Below are 23225 nucleotides of genomic sequence, written 5' to 3'. Positions count from 1 at the left end.
TGTGCTTCTGCTGCGTTTCGTCTTCACACGACGCAAGCGAACGCAAGCATAGGCGCAAGCACAAGGAAAAGGAAAAATCTTGATCCTTGAGCTTGTCATTATGCTTGCGTCAACCCCGTTTTCACGGTGAAATAAGCTCTCTTATGCTTTGCGCTTGTGTCGCTAATGAAAACCAGGCTTCAGAATTTGGTAACGTTTGTCCCAATCATCGTCACAAAAGTACTTTAAAATCAAATCTTGCGGGAAAACAAACAACGGACCAAATCGCCTTACTCAATGTTGTACCCAATTCAAATCTTCCGGGGTGGTAGTGATGGTAATGAAGTCTGCCTCCGCTTCATCACAAGGGCAGTACTTTCTCCTCAGTTATTTAAAGACCTTGAGTGTTGGTCCGGCTGGAGTTGAAACCGCGACCTTCCGCACTGTAATCCGATGCTCAACCAACTGAGCCAACCGGTCAGCGGTTAGATTCTTAGATTGGTAAGTACTTCATGTATATGAAGTACCAAGGCTTAGATTCTTTGTGTACTATATTTGCATTACAATGTAACATTCACAGTTAAATGATACGGAAATATCTGGAAAAAAAAACGTTTTATTTCCAAAGGGTTTGAATTGCGTACAACATTGAATTAGTCTATCGTTTATTTTCCCGCAAAACTTGGTTTAAAAATTGAAACTTTCTAACGCAGATGAGGACTAGGCCAATTTTGGTAAATCTCATTTACTCTTGGATGATGGGCTCTTCGTAAGACCCGAAAATTTGATTTTATTTAAAAAAGCTGATAATGGTGCGAATTGCTACCATGAAAACATACCATAACTGACGTTTCAAACGTTAGCCCTTCGTTAGGGCAATTCAAAATTTAGATCATTTGATAGATAAATGTCAAATAAAAAAACGTTCACATTCATTCACGTTTTTTCTTCTTTCCCCTTTAGAACATGAGCTTTTAGTTTCTAATTTGCTTGTGATTTACTAATAATTTTTTGCGGTATTTAATTGTGTTTGAGCGTTTATTTCGTCTTCTGAAGTGGGATACGTGAGAAGAATCGTTAAAAAGGAAGTATCTCTCAGTTAAACGTCATGTGAAAAAGAAATGATGATATATATTGAGCCTTCTCCCATTTGTTCCTTGCCCTGAAGTTAAGGCTTCAGTTTCCAGAGTTTCTTGGAAAGACGAAAACGGAGAGTCGGCTTCCCATTGCGAAAATGAATAACACTTCACAACTAACATATAACAAGGACTTGGATTCTATTTTTTGCCAAGAAAACCACGGACTCGCCTTCACAATTTCAGGTTTGGTGTTCATGTTTTTCGTAGTGATTTCATGTTTATTTGGGAACACGCTCGTGTGCATAGCGAGTGTAAAATTCTCCAGTCTGCTGTCATATTCAGAAACATTTATCTTTAGCCTGGCCTTGTCGGACATCATGATCGCTCTGTTGGTGTTGCCGTTCGATATTATCTACTGGATAAATTTTCCTCGTTGGACATTGGGTGGTGTCCTTTGTAATTTGTGGAATTCGCTCTTTTTTCTGTTTCTAACTGCATCTGTGTTGAACCTGACAGCGATAAGCATCGATAGATTCTTAGCAGTGGTTTATCCGCTCCGTTATCAACTATGGATGACTCCAGAACTTAACAAAGTCATGATTGCTTGTGTGTGGGCATATTCCTTTGGCATTGGAATTTCAATCTTTTGTCTCCTAGAGCCGCCTCAAAACGAAATGTACAGCTTCGATTTAAATCCCTATTTTTATAGTTTCCTCCTCATTGGAAATGTTCTTTCTCCATTCACTATCATGATCATTTTGTACTCCAAGATATACTTCATCGCCAAGCAGCACACAAAGCGACTTGCGGCGCTTACGTTATCTGTTTCAAATGCTCCAACAAGTAGCAGTAACAAGAAATTTGCGCGGGAATTGAAACTAGCAAAAACGCTTGGGATTGTTGTCCTCTGCTTTGTATTTTGCTGGTTGCCGTTTGAAATCATTAACTTCATGATTGTGGGGAATAATGGAACTGTACACTGCGCTCTTGAGATCGCTGACACTGTGGCTTGCTGGCTCGCATACCTTCATTCTTCATTAAACCCGCTTCTTTATGCGTTTGCTAGCAGTGAATTCAGAACAGCTTTCAGAAAGCTGTTGCACATCAAGAGGGAAGAAGTAATTACCCCTGAAATCGGAAAAGTTCACCCCAGTTTTACCGTCAGAAGGTAAACCGCTGACAAGCACGGTAACCTGGTGCCAAAAGCACACATTCTCGCAGTAAGTCATCATGTGCATGTATTATATTAGAAATAACGGTACGTTGCAAAGTGTGGAAGAGTCGAATAGCCTTCAAGTCTAGAAAGACTGAATGGATAAGATGAGAATGTTCTTACGTTCTACGCGCTAATTAGAGGGCTTACAGAGAGCGATGCTAAATCGTAAAATGTCTGTGATATTGGTCCATCAAAAGGCGCTATAGATTGACAACAGTTGTTTTGGAACGAGCAGGGCGATTGGGATATTTCCGGAAAATCTCGACTTTGATGGCTGTTAATATTTATGTCGCCAGCCAGATTAAAAGTCGTACTCCTTCGTCGCCCGCAATAGGGAGTTCAAGAAACGACGACGGCTACGGTAACGAAAACGTCACTTCAAAATATAACATTACGCACTGATTCACAAGTATTTCGCACTTCCTCCATCTTGTTGACGCTGTACAGTTTGGGCGAATTAAACTACAAATTGGTTGGCACTACCAGTTAGAGCAGTTTTCAAATTACTGTCGAAAGTAACTACGTGATTGCAATTACTACGCTTAGTTATTAGTTTAAAAATCTCGCGCCAGATTATCAACCAATGAAAAGGATAACCAAAACCAATCGCGACTTGCACGCGAGCAAAGTACTACATGGAATTGCTACGAATTTGGATTGGTTCATTGCGTTGTTTGTACCCGCTGTGATTGGTCGAAGTAATTACTTTGGTATTTGTTTTACGACACCAAAAACATGGTTTTCATCTGACGTCACAGCGGCCATGTTGGTGCACAGAAGAATAGAGAAAAAAGTCTTGTGAGAATTTGACTTTATAATGCAAAACATGAGCCATAATTTGCTATTGTTTTGTGCAACATGGCCGTCTCATCGCGTGATTGAAAACCATCTATTGAAAACCGCTCTATACACCTTATTCCAAAATGGCCGCCATTTAAATATTCTTTTGTTTTTATTCAAATTAGCCCTTGATGCCTCGTTCTTAAGCTTAAAATTCAAAAGAATATTTTATCTTGAACGAGGCAACAAGGGCCAATTTAAATCCCACGGATATCACAGGCATTCGTCACCAGAGAATCCACTTTCAAAGCACTTTCAATATCCAGTGCCGGTTCACATAAGCGATGCAAGTCAAAGTGAAAGCAATATACGCATGCGCATTAACTTGTTGTTAATTAGCTCCTGAGTTCACGTAAGTTACTTGTGCCTATGCTTCCGTCGTAAGTGTAAACGCAACCCTTAGAAAATAAGGGACACATATTGGTGAGACCATACTTGCAGACACAGATTTTCCCGTGTAAAAAATGTTGATTTATCTATAGGACCAGTAACAGACCTTAGAGGCTCTTATCTGTTGCGTACAAGTTTGTGTAGAAGAAAAGATGTATGTATTCACTCTTCGTATAGACTGCAAAATTTCAGCTGCATACCACTTGTTTAAACCAGATGCTCTGCTGCTCTACGTAACAAAAGGATCCAGGTGAAAGGAACGGGAGATAGGAGCCGGTATAGAACAATAAGACACAACTGTTTTGAGTATGTTTTGGATATCACTGTTTCTCAAAGTCTATATTCTGAACAGATCAAGTAACGAGAAGAGGTTCGTTTATCCAAACGTTGGCCGCATAGCACTGACCTTTATTTAAACAGAGCTATCACTGAGAGTGTAATTTTAGATGCGGTCTTTATTCCCGTGTACTTCACCTGAGCGTTAGCCAAAGGAATGAAAATGGGCCCCACACCATGACAGAGGAAAGCTTTGTTCAGGTTATCTGACCTGAGAGCCCCACATAAGGGCAGGAAAAAGCCCTGACTTGTACTTTTGTGAACCAAGAGTGCATTAGATAAGAGTGTTCTTACGGCATGGATGGGCTCCCCAGCACGGTCACAAATGAATCTATTTTTAAAATACCCGTTCCCGCGAAAATTTGTTGTCATGTCCCTGAAAAAACATGGAAGACGCAGTCACATGTGACATGGCTTCTCCTGATTGGTTAAAGTAGCAGCTCTTCCTTTGTTTTCGCGCGTAGTGTATAAAAAAGTCCATTGTGTGACAGTACTGGGTTGAGAGAGAAACACTCTTATCTAATTGGCCGAGTCCGAAAATACCATAATATTCTTTGTTTGTCCCCCCAAATTTTGCATAAGCATTGCTTTCAGTTTCTCTTGGGACTAACAATTGTCCTAAGAGAAAACAAAAACAATGCTTATTCGAAATTTGGAAAAGCAAACAAAAAGATTATGGTATTTTCCGCTTCGGCCAATTCACTCCAGTGCGGGGGCCAATATTCATTACCAGGGCTAACTCACAAATGGATTATATGGGAATAAATATGATACTTATACTTCCACTCTAAAAGATATCTTTGCTTTGAACAGCCTTTCGACAGAGTATTGTGTCTTTCAGCCAATCAACGAACAATGTCTACTTTTACGTCAAATGCATAAATTTAACAAAAAAAAAACACGAAGGCAACTCTAAAAAGGTTCTGTGAGACAGACATCGTTTAAACGACTGACTGAAAATCTTTCTTTTGGCATTGAAAATTAAATTCTCAGAATTTATAAACACTTGAAAATACTCTCCTAAATCTAGGTAATACAGTAAACTAATGGGCTAAGGTCACATGAGAGGAGATCGACAATTCTGGGCTGTGGTCTTCTGACACGTAAAGGCCATCTTCGACCTTAATGCCTGATTTAGGAAAGCAGTGTGCAGTCGAAATTTAGCATCTTGCGATCCATATCGCAAGGAGTGATAAATATTTTTTCAAAACGACCGTTTATGTGTGGTTGGTTAATGAACACGTCTACTGACATAATTCATATTTCGGCTTAAAAATAAGTGAATGGGTTATTTTCCAACGAAACTGTTAGTGCTGCGTAAGTGGTAGAGTAAGACCAAGAGTCTATTACCCAAGAGTAAAGCCTGGTTTTAACTAGCGACGCAAGCACCAGCATAAGTAGCTTATTCTAGTGAAAACGAACATCGACATAAGTATCAAAATCAACTGACCAGACGAAGATAATTTCCTTGTGCTTCTGCTGCGTTTCGTCTTCACACGACGCAAGCGAACGCAAGCATAGGCGCAACCACAAGAAAAAGGAAAAATCTTGATCCTTGTGCTTGTCATTATGCTTGCGTCAACCCCGTTTTCACGGTGAAATAAGCTCTCTTATGCTTTGCGCTTGTGTCGCTAGTGAAAACCAGGCTTCAGAATTTGGTTACGTTTGTCCCAATCATCGTCACAAAAGTACTTTAAAATCAAATCTTGCGGGAAAACAAACAACGGACCAAATCGCCTTACTCAATGTTGTACCCAATTCAAATCTTCCGGGGTGGTAGTGATGGTAATGAAGTCTGCCTCCGCTTCATCACAAGGGCAGTACTTTCTCCTCAGTTATTTAAAGACCCTGAGTGTTGGTCCGGCCGGAGTTGAAACCGCGACCTTCCACACAGTAATCCGATGCTCAACCAATTGAGCCAACCGGTCAGCGGTTAGATTCTTAGATTGGTAAGTACTTCATGTATATGAAGTACCAAGGCTTAGATTCTTTGTGTACTATATTTGCATTACAATGTAACATTCACAGTTAAATGATACGGAAATATCTGGAAAAAAAAACGTTTTATTTCCAAAGGGTTTGAATTGCGTACAACATTGAATTAGTCTATCGTTTATTTTCCCGCAAAACTTGGTTTAAAAATTGAAACTTTCTAACGCAGATGAGGACTAGGCCAATTTTGGTAAATCTCATTTACTCTTGGATGATGGGCTCTTCGTAAGACCCGAAAATTTGATTTTATTTAAAAAAGCTGATAATGGTGCGAATTGCTACCATGAAAAAATACCATAACTGACGTTTCGAACGTTAGCCCTTCGTTTGGGCAATTCGCTCTGAAGAACGGTTACTGAACTCGTTTCATAAAACCAAATTTTCGCCTAAAAAGGATAAGTTCAATTCGGCTTACGACTGGCGCGAAAAATATAGCCTACTTAGGAGCCCATGACTAGGAGCAAACAACTCCAATACTAAGCCTATGTCACGGTATTTTTACGAACAGATCTGTAAAAAACAAAGGCAGATCCGGTTCGGTGACGCTACGACGTCAAGTTAGTTTCTTGTGATTGGTCATCGGGCTCCCGCGGGAATGTCATTCGCCGGAAGGACGATTCTAAAATTAACTAGGTCTGTCAAAAGGCCCGATCAAGAAGTCAATTCGGAGGAATACACTCCTACGGATGGGATCCTGGCCTATTCTAATATCTTCGTCATAAGCAACATATTTTTTCCAACTACTATCTCTTGAATCGTTATGCCTCTAATTGCCAAAACCATTTCTAAAAGAAATGTATGTCCACTTGTCCGAAAATTCAAGATGAATGGCGTGACACATATAGTGGTTTGCTCCGCCACTGTTTCCAGGCTACTGCGTTACAGACAATCCCGTCTCACCTCGCTATTTGTTTACCATGAAGCCGACTTTAAAACGTAACTTTGAGTCTGGGTTTCGAAGGGAATTCGTCCTTCCTGGCTTGCCAGTCCTGTGGCTTGTCACGCCAACTGAGGTTAGTTGTCGTCCTTGTATTATACCATTTAAGAAACTGCTTGACGCAAATTCCAGATTGCGTCACCGATTTCATTTCACTGATTCTTTCGTCAAGCAGAAGTGTTTCGGAGGTGACCCCACAAATGCCTTGGCCACTATAGAATGCACCTTGTGCATAAGCTTGCAAATGATTCATCAGGATAGAACAGCCATGCTACTTCGAAGTGGCGTAAGTGCATCGGCACTTTTGGATCTGTACAAGTTCGATGTATTTAAATCTCGAAAACGTTCATCGCATGTTCCTGATAGTGCCTGTTGATAAAGAAAACGAATGGATGTATTATTATTATTATTATTATTATTATTATTATTTTTAGGAGTAATCAAAGATTAATAAGTGCGTTCGACAGAATTTTGTGTCGCACGAGGCAGAATCCTTTGCGCAACGAAAATGCGACGTCATAACTGCCCGCCCGATAGAAAGCCCAAAAAACCCTCAGAGCTTTCGCTAGCGTTCACAGGAGACCCACGAAATTAAAGGATGTAAAATGTAATGCAAATGCTGTTTATGGTCGAAGTGCACTTTACTATCAAACTAGTTCACAGGCACCCCACTTTTTATTAATCTGAAAGACACAATTCTAACTTAACAGAAACATGATTAAGAACCCCAACTGGCAGAAAGCAACTAGTTGGCTATTTACAAAGCGTGGTAGAGTTGAATCCGGGACAACCAGAAACAAATCCAAACCAGAGGATACAACGGGATTTGAAAGCCACTGATGCCAGCAGAAACTCGAGTAAAGTACACAACCTCCGCATAACCTTTCGAAGAAACGACTCTTTTTATCGATGTTGACACGGGGATACTCGGAAAAAAATCCAAGTGCTCCTTTACAGGAGTCGAAACTACGACCTTCCGATTTCTAGTTCGGATGCTCCATTTGCCACTGAGCTATAGGAGACTCGTGGACGCATGACCATTAAGCTGCTGTACCACTCGGCCTGAAATTGTCGAAATGGAGCATTTTTCACTATTGCAAGGATCTTTGGAGATGGCTGTTTATAAGTCCGATAAATGAGGCAAAGAGATGTATTTTTCCGATGGTGTCTCGGGGATACTCGGAAAAATTCCGAATGCGCCTCGGCAGGATTCGAACCTACGAACTTCCGATTACTAGTTCGGATGTTCCACAACCGAGCAAAAGGAGACTCGTGGGAACCAGGCCATTAAACGAGGTTACGTGAGAATTGCCCTGCTACTCTGCCGGAGTTCAAATTTTCGAAAAGGAGGATCTTCGCTATTGCAATGAAGGACATGTTCACCAATTATTCCATGAGCGCGCGTTGGATAGCCAACGAGGCGTATAGCGCTGAGTTGGCTATGCCAGTCTCAAATCCAACAGCGCGAATGGATGAAATTCTGAACGCTTGGACACTTGGTAATTAAAGCCAATCAGTTTCCAGCTTGGCAACACTTGACGCATTCAGTTTCCACATTAGGTCAAAAGGAATATGGACTGATAACCGAGATTGACTAAGCTTATCAGAAAGCTAAAAATGCAATATCCCAGGTCGAAAATTTAATAATACACGTTAACACTGGGGAGTGAAAGAAGAAAAGATGTATTTTACGATGGTCACTCGGAGATGCTCGGAAAGAATGCGAGTGCGACCTTCCGATTACTAGTTCTGAGTTCGGAGGCTCTACCAATGAGACAATAGACTGGGTGGTGACACTTGTCAGCAGCCAGATACGGCAGTTTGACAGCCCTCTCTAGAAGGTCTATTCACTCAGTTGCAAATGACAATTATAGAGTTTTTCTAGGGTTTAAGGTACCATTCTCGAAAATGAATTTAATTAGTTTCTATTCCTTTATTATTCGTCTAGATGTTGTTACTGAGTAGAATTTCACACACTTACCTCGAGTTTTTTTGCTCTTTCTTTGCTCAGAGGTTCAAGAGGGAAGACCAAGTCATTGGCATCGGCTAGTGACCGCAAGTCAAAATAATATTTCGCATATACACTTGACGGAACATTGATATTAAATTGTAGTAACTCTAAAAATGCTCTTTCCAATTCATTCCTGAGGAAAACAAAAAGAGATAATACGATTATAGGGCCTTGGCTGACACCCTTGTCACAGACTGTAGCGATTGTAGTAATTTTTACAAATAATTTATGCAATCCATAAAATTACACACACAAAAATGGCAAGAAAATTATGACAAAACAAAATTAATATTTGAACGCCACATATTAGAAATGCAGATATCAAACGACCCTCTCAGCGAAAAGTCATTGCAGGTATACACCACAAAAAAGCCGTATTTTTGCGTTGGAGCAAGGGTGAAAACGAAGAGTCAGACTTGGGAGAGTAGCGAACTCGCCCCAGACGCTCGTAGGGCCATTCTTGTTATGAGATCCCATCGTTTCTCTTGCCGGCGGGGCCTCGGCACGAGAAAACAAGGGGCTCTGATGACAGGAAATTCAAATTTTTTAACTGGCTAGCTTTCTAACCGCAACTAAAAATGGTTGATGTGGCCTGGCCGGTCGGTAAAAGGATCAGAGAGTCTTTGTTTAAAACTACGATATTTCCAGGAACCCATGACTACTTATTGCTTCTTTCTCTTTGACACGAAGGGAGACATTCTCTAAGTTGAGGCCACTAAAAGCTTCACATCGAGACTGGCTCTTCAAATGTAATGCTTCTGAGCGCCACCATGTTTAGTACTATTGACGACTCATATATGAACTCCGGAAGTCCTAGAATATGGGTTCTCGTAAGAAAGCCCCGCCGGCTAAGGAAAATGATGGGATCTGGGAACGAAAATTCCGCAGGGCGTGTGAGCTTGAGCTTGAGTGAGCTTGAGTTTGAGTGAGGCTCCAGCACTTGGCTAAGTAGCCTGACTTCTGGCTGTTATACACAGTTGTGGTCTCATTCACACGGAAGCCCTTAAAGCTAATCCTGCCAAGCCGACCACATACTGGAAAGGTCAGACCACAACACCGGGAACACTGTCCCCTACTCTTTTCGAATAGTGTGTGGGATCTTTAACGTCCCACAGAGTTAATGAACAAGGGTTGTGAGACGGGACCTCCGGCTTATCGTCCTTATCCGAGAAGACTAGAGAGTCTAACCATTTGCAGATGTAATTACAAAGGCAGCACTTTCTCCTCAGTTATTTAAAGACCCTGAGTGTTGGTCCGGCCGGAGTTGAACTCACAACCTCCTGGGTGACAGCCCGGTGCTCAACCAACTGAGCCACCGGTGAGGCTCTCGTACAGGAGAATAAGAACATTCACCATCCACCAATGTGACCTGCGTTCGATTCCCAAACTTGGGATCATATCATATTCACAAGAGCATGCATCTTATTGAGAACTGACAAAGATTTTTTAAAGCCATTAGCACTATTACATACTGTACTGTATGGAGCTACAGTGTTAATCAGCAGAGGGATTTCCTAAATACTTACATGTCTTCAACAGTTATATCTTTTAAAATTTGACAATAGTCTACATTCCACACTGTTGAGAAACAAAAGAAAGATTGTTGGGCAAAATTGTTAAATGGAAGTACTGAAATCATCCCATGAGTCACACATTATTTTTTGATGTGAAGTTGCTGGTTTGAAGGAGATATGTTTTTAACTTGTCTTCACACGATCACATATTTTTTCACTATTAGAGATAATAAGTTTCAAAATTTGCAAGAGACTTCTGTCTTGACATGCAATAAGCTGGCTGTCATTCATGGCTCTAAAAATGCAATGTGCTTATTTTAAGCTCTCTAATATCAAGATAAGTGACCCTTTGGCAATACCCCATGTTGTTCTGCACTTTCCTCAAGTTACAATAACGTTCTGCTCAGGAAAAGTCGTCGGGGTTTGGTATTTTGGCACTTTTAATGTTTTTGATACCATAAAGTGAGTAGAAAAGATAAACACAGCCAGACAAAGTCATGGCAAAAATGATATACATAGCTGGTCAATCTTCCCAGTGAGTGATCTTCAAGGAACCTCCTGCCCAAGGAAGTCAGGCTTGAAAATTGGTCATTATTCTAAAGCACCTCCCACCCCTTAGATCATGTGGGCTTTTATCCAAAGACAGCAAAACTACAATGAGAAAACCTCTTTCAGTTTTCCTATTTCTGAAGACTATATTTCCAAATACTGTATATGCGTGATACTCTTATATCTCTTAGAAGGTGCAACCCCTAGGATTAGTGATATTTTAGCAGATCGCAATCTCTGACTCTCACATGCAGCCCTGTTGCAATTGGTTTTAAACAGTGGGCTTTCCCATTGAAGCAACATTATTTGAGAGTCACAAGCAAGGTGTAATAAAGATCTTACTAACTTGTTTTATCAGACTGTACAGTTACTAAGGGATCTTTGGGGTTTTTTTAGGCCCTTGTACAAACTTGAAAGAATGAGGGCAGTAACTTACAGCATGGGATTCAGCCTTGGTTAGTAAAAGGTAACTACCTCTTGAAGCCATAGGAGATGTATGGTCAATAATTACCTGCTTGATCATCCCACACTTTGGAGGATAATAAAATAGCACCAAGCAGAATTCTTTTCCAGTTTCCAGGATATGCATCAATCTCAGCATATGTTAAAAGTCTCTCAAGATACACCTGAGGAGCAAAGTCAATGGAAAGGCTACCCTGTGAGCAGAGGCCCTTCGACCTTCTTGGATAAGTCGGGAAAAGGAAGCCTGGACCTCTGCCAACCGCTTCGCTTTTTTTGATTTTCCGCTCATCCAAAGAAATGGATGAGTCAGTCCAGTTTTGACTTGACAAAACCGTTTTTTAAATTTTGCGCCCAATCAATAATCAAGACAATATTTTTGAAATTTACAACAGCGTGCCAATTTTTAACTGTCTTATTCCCCATGACTATTTTCTCCATATATCACTTACAGAAACTAGTCTACTAGAAACCAAAAGATTGAAAGGGCCTCTGCTCCAAGGGCTGAAAAAGCACTAATGAGCTTGCTAATCTAACAAATGGCTGATGAAAAACTATTGTTCCAAACATTAGCTAAATAATCTTCTTACAGTGTTTAATAGCAGAGTTCCGGGCGCATGTGTGGAGCACCATGGGTAAGAAAATATGGTAACCCATCTGTGCGAAAAAATTTGGTTTGGTCACTGTAAGACCAGACGACCGTCCACCCCTCCATGTAAGCCAATGTGACCATTATCACATGACCATATGTGCTCATATGTGTTCACTGAGATCAGCTGTTTCTTTTAAGTTGGCCGCTGACCAGGTACTGGGTCTTGATTGGATCAATGGTTCAAGCCAGGTTAACTTATTGTAAGAATACAGTCATGTAAATAACCTGGGAGCTCCGCTTTTATATATTTTCCATTTATCTACTTGTTTGATACAACCAAAAGTATGTGTTTCTCTCCCCATTGGCACAGCACCACAGTTTCTTATGAAACTATAACCCCTTCATTCTTAATATCACACTCTATTTATTCTTTATAAGATCAACTGGAGATGTAATCTGTTAATTATGACTTACTAGAGTAATTATTGCACATTCTGCAGTGAGTTGAGCAGCATGAAATAAAGTTTTGATAAACTTGTAGATGTGTCTGTGTTCTGGATCAACTCTGTCGTAGTAATCTGGAACAGGGTCATGCTTTAAATAAGAGAGAAAGTAACGGCAGTCAGTGAAGCTGCGACCACAATGTTTTGGGCAGTCTGGCCGGCATAGTGATCATCATCTGCCCCTACCACCTCGGCAATTACATGCAGGCTGAGTTTCAGTTGATCTCAACATGATTTGGAGGCTTTTCTCCAGGTAATCTCACCATTATAATTACCACTATATGAGAGTAAGGGTGGCTTTGCAGTTATCAACCATGCCTCTAACCAGCGATCAGGCCAAATTGAGCATCGCTTCATGTCCTCCTATGTCAGTGCTCGCTACATTTTTCATTTCTTCATCCCCTCGTGTAACAAAAATAGAGCCTGATCGCAGGTTAGCAAGCGTCCCACCTCTGTCACCAGCATTCAACCCTGGCCTTGGGCATGAGGTCATACGTGAGCTGACCTTCAGTTGAACTCAATCAGCCCCACGGGTTTTTCTCCAAGTACTCCGGTTTTTTCTCCCTCCTCTCAATACAATGTATATAATAACCCACATTATTCTCACATTTTGATTGGTTCTTGCCTATGATCTATTAGAGGACAGACGCACGATTGACGCCACCATCAGCTTTTATGCGAATAAAGTTTAATTCTTCATTATATAAAACAAATAGATTCCATGTAGCCGTGGGTCTGTTCAGTAATAGATCACAGAAGACGTCAAAATGTGGTAAGAACATCAGTGACACACTCGGCTATCGCCTCGTGTGCCACTTTTTTGTTCTTACCACATTTTGACGTCATGTGTACATGTGATCTATTACTGAACAGACGCACGGCAACATGGAATCTATTTGTTAAGTAGATTCTCAGTAAATTACATCCAGCTACTCTCCAAGTACAGTATGGTCTCTTTTGTTTTAGGAGTATCCAATTAAAGCATTAATAGGGGCCTAGTGTCTTCTTGCATATATTACCGGACTTTGACAAATCATTAAACAACAACTGCAACAACAGCATTTACACAAACCCAGTTCCAAATCTAGACAGTTACACAAGGTCAAAACCATACAAAATGCTGTTTGGAAGCATAATTTACACAAAGCCAACCCAACATTAATTTTTTTAAACATATGCTGATGTTATTCCCATTTGCTCCTGCTTCACCAATGTGACATAAAATGCAGTCTGAAAGAACCAACTATTATACATTTAGTTACATGTATCACACACTATATGCATGGTTTTGCCATGTTGAATCTTCTTGCGTAAGTCACCTTTCAGATACTTGGTCCCAAACTTAGCCAAAAGGCCCGGTTGTTCAAAAGCAGATTAACACTGTCTAATCCCAGATTGAAATTAACCAAGGAGTTTATTGCTGTTCGATAATCGGCAAAACTTTACATTAGAAGAAGCCAATCTTGAAAAAGAGAAATAAGCAAAAGAAACTTTCACCAAAAAGTTGAAAACACGAAACAAAACTTTCTGCTTATCCTGGGTTAAGTTAATTGGCTTTCGAACAACTGTGCCAAGGAGTTTATGGACATTACTAAACCACAAAACAGAGAAACAAAACACCATGTATGATCACACCATATATTGAATACTAACTGACAAAGGTAGCCAGGATTTTGTGATTAATTAAATAGTTTTTATTTAGGCCTAATTAGGCCTAAAACATTATTGCTCCTATTCATTGAATTAAGATCAGGATTAAAATTAACACTGAGATAAGAAGCAATAACGTTTTAGGAATTAGGCCTAAAACAATATTTAATCTCAAATCCAACCTTCGTGAGTTAGTATTCTTGAAATGTATGGTGGGGTCATACATGCGAATGGTGTTTTGGTGTTTAATGCCTCGCTGTTTCGTGGCTTTGTAATGCCTGTTTAAACACCATTCAGTGAAAGAGCAAAATAACAAGCTGGGATGTAAGATTAATCCCTGATTTTCTTACCGTTAAAGGATGAGCTTTTTCATCAAATATGTCGAGAGATCTTACTTCTCTATCTCTGTAATATAAAGAGGCATTCAAAATAATAATATTATTGATTATAAATGCAGAATTTTAGCACTTTGGCTCTAGAAATTATCACACTTCCTAAGGATCTGAGTCCAAAAGGGATCTAGGCTGGTCTGATTAAAAGTTTGAAGTTAAGTTGAAACCACCATTGAACCTTTTCAAATTTCTTGCAATCATTATTTTTAAAAATAGACAGAACATTTCACTCACCGGTTTTTTATATGGTAATATATTGCTAATGCCACACTGAAAAAAAAGGAAAAATGCAATAAGGGAAAGCCTTATAGTTTTCTATGGTGATACTTTGCATTGTGATACTTTTTGCCATTTACTTCTCATCTATTTTCTAGGCACAGAACAAAGTATGTCATTTAATCACTGTGACTAACTGTAAGCAAAAACAGAATCACATTTACCATTTGATTGTAGATTTCAGATTTGGCTGACTAACAGTGCTGTCATCAAGAAAAATTGTTGAGCAGGAACTAAATTTCCTTGTAAGAGTGCCCTAGTAAAAAAGAAATGATGCTAAATATCTCTAAACACTACTGTAACTTCGCAGCTCTAAGCTGTAAACTCTCGAGTACATCAGTCTGAGAGTTAACTTTACCACACCTGTGCTAGGCCACATCACAGTAACCAAAAATACATAAAATCATCATCTTGTAAAGGCGTTCAGCAGCAGCCATGGGAAAAGAATTTCTCAGTTCTGCTAATACATCTTAAGAATTTGAACTATTTACATATGAAAGTAGGCAGCGCAGAGATGCGTAAATTCCCACCCACCCCACAGATCGTTGGTTTTTGTAGTAATTAAGAAAGTGAACAATGTTAGCTGTTAAACTTCTCTTCATTAGGAAAGCTTTTTAATTTTAGTTGGTAGTGTAGTAAATTATTATTATATGTTTTTTCTCATTTTTATTTAATATGTATTGTTATGATTGCAAGGTGCATTCAACTGTGTCGCCTAGCACAGTACAAAGAAATCTAAGCATGACATAAACGTTATTCATTTTTATAATTATGAATTCCTCATAATGCCGCAACATGTCTTAATGCCACAAAAAAGCCATAGAAATGAACGGCTGTTGTCAATTATATCTACACTGTAGTGATGCAAGAGATCAGCCTTTACCCCAATGCCATTTCTTTTTTCACTTCCTGTTGACATTGTGCGCTTTCCTGGAAAAGTTCCACTGTTACCTGGATACAATAAGATCTCAAATTAACAACTGATAATGCACACTTTACAAAGATCCTGGTGTAGTAGGGTTGTGGTTTCAGCCTCTGGACTCTTTGCCTTGGAGTCAGGTCAACGCTCACCTCATCCACTCAGAGATAGATTGTATGTAGGTTCACACCTTATTTTGATAAGTACTCCTTGATCGAATGCAGGGTATATAGCTCCAAGGACTAGAGCTTTGAGCTGAAACCTATATCCAAAAGTTTAGAGACAACACTGGTGGCTGACCAAGAAGCAAGATAATGCAAAATGCAAAAAAATTACACTTAGTCTATTTAGGCAAAAATCTATCCCTAAGGGATATTTCCCAAAAGAGGAAAGAACAAGGACACTTTCATAGGGCGCTTTCCTTTTATCAAAACTGGCCAGCCAGACCCATCAGTTTGCAAAGAAAATGCAACAATTTGAAGGAACACTTGCATGAAAATCCCTCGCATTCTTCCTGAGGAGTGAACATCATCCTCGAAGAGTGTTAATTTGAAGGCGTTGTAGAGTTAGTCCTTCCAAATGCCTGGTCTGGCCGGACAGTTCTGTCAAATGGAAAGCGCCCCTAATCTGGTATGGGAACTACAACTGGTGGACCAAGAATTTTATTTCCGAATACTTCATCTGACCATTTGCCATAAAGGCTGCAGGGATAGTTGTGAACTACCTCAGCAAGTTTTTCCTCAGAAAAAAAAAACCAGTACCTTTGGATGGCATCGTATTCTTGAATATCCGCTGACATAAAAAACAGCTGACACCTCGGTCTTATATAATAATTATTATTATGCTTCTGTTTATGTCGCACCCAGTTTACAAAATATTATTAACATGACATAAGCATTCAAGTATAACCATAAGAAAATGGAGAAAAAAATCCCTTTTTCTTATACATGTACTGACAGCCTGTTTGTCACTCCCAGTTTACGCTGTTTATGCTGGTATCCGGATGTTTTGCCCAAAAGCCTATTCGCCCAACAGCTATGTGCCTGGAATACAGATGATTTGCCCTACGATATTTAATTGACTTAAATTGGTACACAACAACAATCATAACATGAAACCAATAAATAAGGGAGAATTTAACATTACCTAGCACGCAAACAGGCTCTTCTTTGTTCAACGGGTAAGGTGAGGTTAGACGCAAACTTTCCATCACCTTTTTCCATAACAACATGCCAATGTCCTCAAATGAATGATTAACCAAAGCAACGTAAACAAAATCTTATCACAGTTGCGTTTGTTTCCCAAACCATAGTTTGGGAATTTAGTTTTCCAAATTCCCTTTAATGGTCTAAATGACCCCCCAATTGAAAAAATTAACTGGAATGCTGCAGTTCCACACCAACCAACTCAGTACCCTCTATTTCTGCGTAACAAGTACCACAGGCAACCCAGTTTACGCTCGTGAGGCGTCTAGTTTACTTGATCAGAACATTTGATGACACTTTCTTTCAAACCGGCACAAAATGAAATAAGGAATCTTTCGCAAATAATTGAAAAATCAATAAGCGACATTCACGTTCCCTGTTGTAAGGTTATAATTATAATAATAACTTTATTATACACGGAATTCAAAAAGTTGACACTTATTTACATTGAAGCTGTGCACAGAATAATTATAAAATACATATAAAAAATAAATTAAATAAATAAGTATAAAGGCGAAATATATATATATATAACTAAAATTATGAACATTCATTTCTCAAACCAATAGTAATTATTATTATCGTTGATTGGTACCATCGGGCGAATCGTCTTTCGCTTTGGGTGAATCTCCATCGGGCGAAAAGGCTTTCGGGTGAATCAACCGTAATTCTTAATGCTCATGCTTGTGGTTATGCTTATAGTTATGTCTTGGTGTAAATGCAAAGCAGTGGTTGAGAGCCTCTGCTAAGAGTTTGAGGTATAGTACATGTTCACCAGGAATTACTTGTAAAGAGCCAACAATGCCACTTCCAGTTAAATGATCGTCCAGACATTTTAGTATCGCAATATACAATACAATTAATCTAAGTATGCTTGACTTATAATGTGTGGTGTTAAAATTCAGGGGCTCATTGATGAAGCATATTATAAAACAACTGGAAGAATTATACTGAATTTTAATTTATGACCCAATAATTTTAAAATAATGTAGTTAAGGTCCAAGGTAAAGCAGGATTTTGATATAAACCATTCCACCATTTAATTCCATTGTTTCAGAAGATTATAAAGAAGAATAGAAGTCATACAGTCTGTAACGCATGGATGAATTAGCATGATGTTTCCTGCGGGGAAGCTGATGTGGACAGAAAGAAACGTTTCCTAAAATTGCACTCGAAGTTCTCTTAACTTACACTTTTCATTCACTAGATTAATTGAAAGTAATGCGACTGTTGTACATATGAGCTTATTTTCCGCCCGATCGATCGACCACGGCCAGGGATAGATTCGCGTTACACAAAGACTTTGCTTACATCTGCTCACATGTGACATGGATGTGATCGTACCCCAAACTTTTCGACAGCATTTAAAATTATATTATTCTTAAGCTTTCATACCTGGATTTGACATAGATCTGTGCAAAAATAGCGTCCCTTTATGATTTGAAAGATCTGCGACAAAATTAGCGAGGAGAGAACCATCATTAATTCAATTTCCAACAGCCGAAGGACTTCAATAAACACTGGAGGATCTCTATGTACCTTCTCTGTCGCTGATATGTGGTAATTCGAAGGACTCGTTAGCAAGTCCTGCCCTGTCATAAGGCTCATGTTTAGCCATATGGCCGCCATGAGGCGAAGGAAGAACACAACATTGAATGTTACCCATCGCAGTTTGAGCGATCGATCTGTGGCTCCTTTGCCGTTCACGTCAAATCGTTTTTTCCACCACAAAACTTGGCCGCTACATCACTAATCACTTCTGCTTTCCGATCTCTAGCTTCAAATCCATCTCTGAAAAGCCTCGGAATGTCCACATGTTGAAGCAAAGTTTCTCTGTAAGGCGTATTTCCAGATCAAGTAATGTGTGAACAATATAAACTGGAAATATGACCGAACAACAAACACTTGCAATCATCTGGTTTTGCCCTTTGATTGGCCCAGCACCAAACTTGACGTCATGCACGATTGTAAAATTCGAAATTTCTCGATAGACCCAGGGAGATGAACTCTTCTTTCGTTAATGTAGCGTATCCAACTGGCAAAACACACACTTTACAAAATCTATCAAAGACACGACATGAAAACAGGAATCAAAACTTATCCCAAGTCACGTCACATATGAAACAGCAAAGACCCCCCTCATGTTTATTGTGGTCGGGGGGCGGAGTCCAGGGGAAACAATATCTTTAATAAAATGCAATGCAATCCAATCCAGTGGTATTTTATCTTAAATGAAATACCACTTTTACCAGATAAAATACCAAAAAGATAAAATAAAGAAAAAAAAAATAAAGAAAGAATGACAGGAAGCCAAGGCCAAGGTTCCCAGAGTACAAGCAGATTGTCCAGAAAGGGAAGAATGGCCTCCCACGAGAGGAACCTTTGAACCCAAGACTTACCGAAACCGAAAGGATGTTGCCGAGATGTTCCCTGGGAAGAAAAGCTTGGGGGGTTGAGATAAGCATAAAACTGAATTTTCAGTGGCGATAAATTTAAACATGGTGATGAACATAGGGAATGGCATAGAACAATCCCGTAGGCTCCCGAGTGTTCTTGCCATCCCGCGGAGTTGGGACATTTTCTCTTGGTTGACCGAAAGAATTTCAATATGGCCAACTTAGTCATTTGGAGTTGAGTTCTTGAGAGAAACGTAACGTCATCTAGTTTTCAGAATAAAATGTTTGGAAAGCCTTTTCCGGATTTTTCCCTATTTCGTATCAGTGTTTATCAACGATGAAATGATGTATGATGGATCATATATGAAATGCGGATATGAAATCAAATGAAGCTATGATCCTCACAGTTATGAATGCAATTTTTACAATTGCGTAAAGAAGCCTGAAAAATTCAGGACTTCAACGGGGTTTGAACCTGTGACCTCGCGATACCGGTGCGACGCTCTAACCAACTGAGCTATCAAGCGAATGAAGGGGGTATTTTCTAAAGAAACTGTGGTGCTGCGTCGGTGGGGAAGTACTATACAAAAACTTGGTTTTATCAGCGGAGTTGATAATGTAAATTGGCCACCGTACAGAGATTCTAAAAGCTGACGTTTCGAGCGTTTGCCCTTCGTGAGAGCGAATGACGAAGGGCTAACGCTCGAAACGTCAGCTTTTAGAATCTCTGTACGGTGGCCAATTTACATTATCAACTCCGTTGATAAAACGAAATTTTTGAGCTATCAAGCCACTGACAAACGACCAGCTCCCAACGGGTGCTCAAACCCCGTTGAAGTCCTGAAATTTTCAGGCTTCTTAACGCAATTGCAAAAATTGCGTTCATAACTGCGAGGTCATAGCTTATTAATATTCAAGATCTTGAAGAGTGCGGAAGTAAATGCCGGCGCCAAATAATGCAGCGGTTTCTAATTAACCGGAGAGGTACTGGGTTCCACTTAGCAACATTCCTTAACGACCACATACGAGGAGCCATATTTACACTTCGTCGTGTTCTTGGAGGAAAATATTAAACACCACCAATCTCACCATCAAGAAGCGATTTAGCAGCTATGTATGACGACGACGAAGAACTCGAAGGCCCGAAGAGCTCAGCCACAACTTACCTTTCAGAAGGAAATGTGCATTTTAACCAGGGAGAATATAAGAAAGCCCTTGATAGCTATACACAGGTAACTTATTTGCATAATTGCGCTATTCAAGCCCCTTGCAAAAGGGCGATTCTTCATCAAAATGTGTAAAAGTGGGATTTGAGGTAATTTATTTAGTTATCTTTTGTTTCATTGAACATTCGTGTAGGCCTTGGAAATACAACCAGGATACAAAGCCTGTCTTGTTCAGCGATCAAAGTGCCATCTTCATCTGGGAGACACTGATGCAGCTCTAAGAGATGCTGAAGAATCATTGGCAGAAGATCCTGAGTACATAAAGGTGTTTTCTTTGAGAGAAATAGTATAAATTTAATACCTGATGAAGAAAAAAAATATCTAAAAAAAGAGAAAAGAGACGGAGTTTGAATCTACAACTCTGTACATGTACTGTATGTTAGTTGTGGTTCAAATTTCTTCTTGGTTTAAAATTTCTCAAACCATTTTAATTTTGATTTTTCTTTGTCTTATACTCATTATCATAATCTGAAACAGAGAAAATCAAAACTGATATGGTTAATTTAAAGAATTTTTTTTATCTACACTCAGGGTCTGGGCGCCCTGAGCCTGCATTCCGGCTTCTTTCTCACGAGAATCCCGCATCCCACACTTTTTCATCGCTGTCCTGAATCCCATTTTTTCTTTTTGAAAAATTACATTTAAAAAGACAATAACTGCAGAAGCTGATAAAATTTAATCTGTACATTGCAGCCCCTTCAGATTGATATTTTCAATTTGTGCGAGTTTTAAGGATATAAATGAAAAAGAGAAATAGCTGTTCAGACCTCACTAAGATGAAAGCGCACAATATGACAGTGTGATTTGCCGTCTGCTGAATGAGAGCCGAAAATAGATAGTGCATGAGAAAAAAAATAGCATTATGTAAAAAACAGTGTGCCATGGCTGCAAAGACAGGAGGTTCGAGTGGGCAACCTCATTCCCTGAGGGTCTCTCTTCTCTGCCTCCCTTGTCGTTGAGAAGACACCCTGGTTGCAGCTGGTCAAATGGCACTACTTGACAAACATTTTTTCCACTGGGGTAGGGTTATGTTTTTGTTATATTTTGATCCCCCAACTCGTATTTGTTTGACAAGGCATAAAAAAAAATTATTACCATACAATGTAAGTTTCAAAAAGGTAAATGTTATATTCCCACAGGAGATTCCCAAAAAAGTGGTCATGAACACTAAAAACATGAGCTTTTGCGACCAAATAAGACCTTCGATGTCGTGCGGCGAATATTAACGGCCACACATAAAAAAGATTTCGTTAGTAACTCAGGTTGCTTTTGCGGAAGTCATACACTATGATCATAAAACAATACACCACACCTTATGTTTGCTTGATAAAATGTCTCTTATTTTACCAATGCTAAAAATATACTTCACAAATTTATGTTGTAAACACCAACCAGCAAGCTGTGTGCAGTAAAAGGAAAAAAATATAACAAATTATGATAATTTACGCAAAGATGTTGAAAATAATATAAATAAGTTAAAACTGTCTACTCGCTGTACAAGCTTGCATTACTTAAGAATAACTTTCTTTAACATTTAAAAGAAAAACAAAAACCAAAGAACAAAATAAAATACCTGCACAATCTTGTTTGATTTGAGGTTGATACAGAACATTAATTATTTTCAAATAAACATGACACTGACTGATTGGTCACCAAACATGTTAATTGTTTCCCATACTATTAGATAAACGTTTCACTAGCTTTCTTGCACTACAAAACCTTTTCTCTGCAAACTATTAAGCATTCTTCGTTATCTCTCAATTCGACTGCTTTTGAGCTTTTTCAAGGAACTTTGAATTCAGACCTTCACACAGGCGTAAGTGAAATTTGAACGACGCAATGCGAGTTTATTTTCTGTTCCGTCCGAGCAATAAGATAACAATTTTTTGCCTTTTACGTTGAATTCCGTGTGTAGTACATAAAACACCTTGCTGTGAAATGTTTCGATGGTCTGGCCACAAAATCAGACGAGAAGGCCTACATGCGAGGTCCCATAACACACTTGGAAAAGCACCCAGATTTTTGGGAGCCACTTGACCAGCTGCAACCAGGGTCTCTTTTCTCAATGACAAGGGAGGCACTGAGACCCTGGGAATGAGGTTTTCGGATGGGGAGATGAGAATAAAGAAACCAGAGAAACATCTGTGGACAAACTACATTTTAAACTATCATTTACGAGAAATACATGTACACACTAATCCATACAAATTAACACATTCTTTACATTACATGACAGCTCACATAACTAGTACTTTGAAGCATCCCGTTTCTGTGTGTCAAACTCCTATTGATGTATGATATGAAATATATTTGATAATGAAATGAATCACATATTAAACCATGGATCATATAGCTTCACTTGGCTTCGCTTGAGACTTGTATTACCATGCACCTTGAGTCCTTTATAGGAAAAAATGTCTCAAAGCCATTGGTTGCCTTTTGCATTCTAACAATCGTAACCTCCGGAATTCCTCATAGATGGTGAATCCCGCTTCCCGGAAAGCATTCAATTCCTGAATCGTGCACCACATTTTGATAGAATCCTGTGTCCCAGGAATACCCTTCCAGACCCTGTACACTTTGTCTGACATTTATGAAGCTTACATGCATGTCCCTTGTTTGACTTAAACAACTGTCATTAGGACAGAGATCCATAGAGGCTTATTTTTCCGCGAACTTGTCAGTTAGAGGCTCGGTTGGCAAATTCTCAGAAAAGATGGCTACCATGTTAAAAATAATCATACTTACCTGTTGAAATTATTGA

At 39.4% G+C, this 23225-nt stretch overlaps 3 protein-coding genes across 3 annotated transcripts in view; 2 read left to right on the top strand and 1 right to left on the bottom strand.

Annotated features, from left to right (window-relative positions):
* Positions 1-1083: 1083 nt before the first annotated feature.
* LOC138049033 (alpha-1A adrenergic receptor-like) lies at positions 1084-2351 on the top strand. The gene has a single exon (XM_068895144.1). It carries the CDS (start codon positions 1214-1216, stop codon positions 2228-2230), a length of 1017 nt encoding a protein of 338 aa, XP_068751245.1. The 5' UTR covers positions 1084-1213; the 3' UTR covers positions 2231-2351.
* A 1211-nt stretch (positions 2352-3562) lies between these two features.
* LOC138049034 (cyclin-Y-like protein 1-B) lies at positions 3563-18762 on the bottom strand. Its single transcript, XM_068895145.1, has 11 exons — positions 18379-18762; positions 18235-18288; positions 15599-15666; positions 14880-14971; positions 14674-14709; positions 14398-14452; positions 12369-12488; positions 11355-11469; positions 10307-10358; positions 8751-8913; positions 3563-7138 (listed from the first exon to the last, which is right to left on the bottom strand). Exons 1-11 carry the CDS (start codon positions 18503-18505, stop codon positions 7022-7024), a joined length of 999 nt encoding a protein of 332 aa, XP_068751246.1. The 5' UTR covers positions 18506-18762; the 3' UTR covers positions 3563-7021.
* Positions 18763-20248: 1486 nt separating this feature from the next.
* The window catches only part of LOC138049030 (outer dynein arm-docking complex subunit 4-like), a 14411-nt gene continuing 11434 nt past the window's right edge, over positions 20249-23225 (top strand). The window contains exons 1-2 of the mRNA XM_068895141.1: positions 20249-20467; positions 20595-20726. Of these exons, the coding sequence (XP_068751242.1) occupies positions 20348-20467; positions 20595-20726 (252 nt within the window). The 5' untranslated portion in view covers positions 20249-20347. The remainder of the gene's footprint in view (positions 20468-20594; positions 20727-23225) is intronic.

The sequence above is a fragment of the Montipora capricornis genome, chromosome 5 (genome assembly GCF_036669925.1).
Source record: "Montipora capricornis isolate CH-2021 chromosome 5, ASM3666992v2, whole genome shotgun sequence".
Taxonomy (NCBI): Eukaryota; Metazoa; Cnidaria; class Anthozoa; order Scleractinia; family Acroporidae; genus Montipora; species Montipora capricornis.
This window is presented reverse-complemented; position numbering and strand designations above follow the sequence as displayed.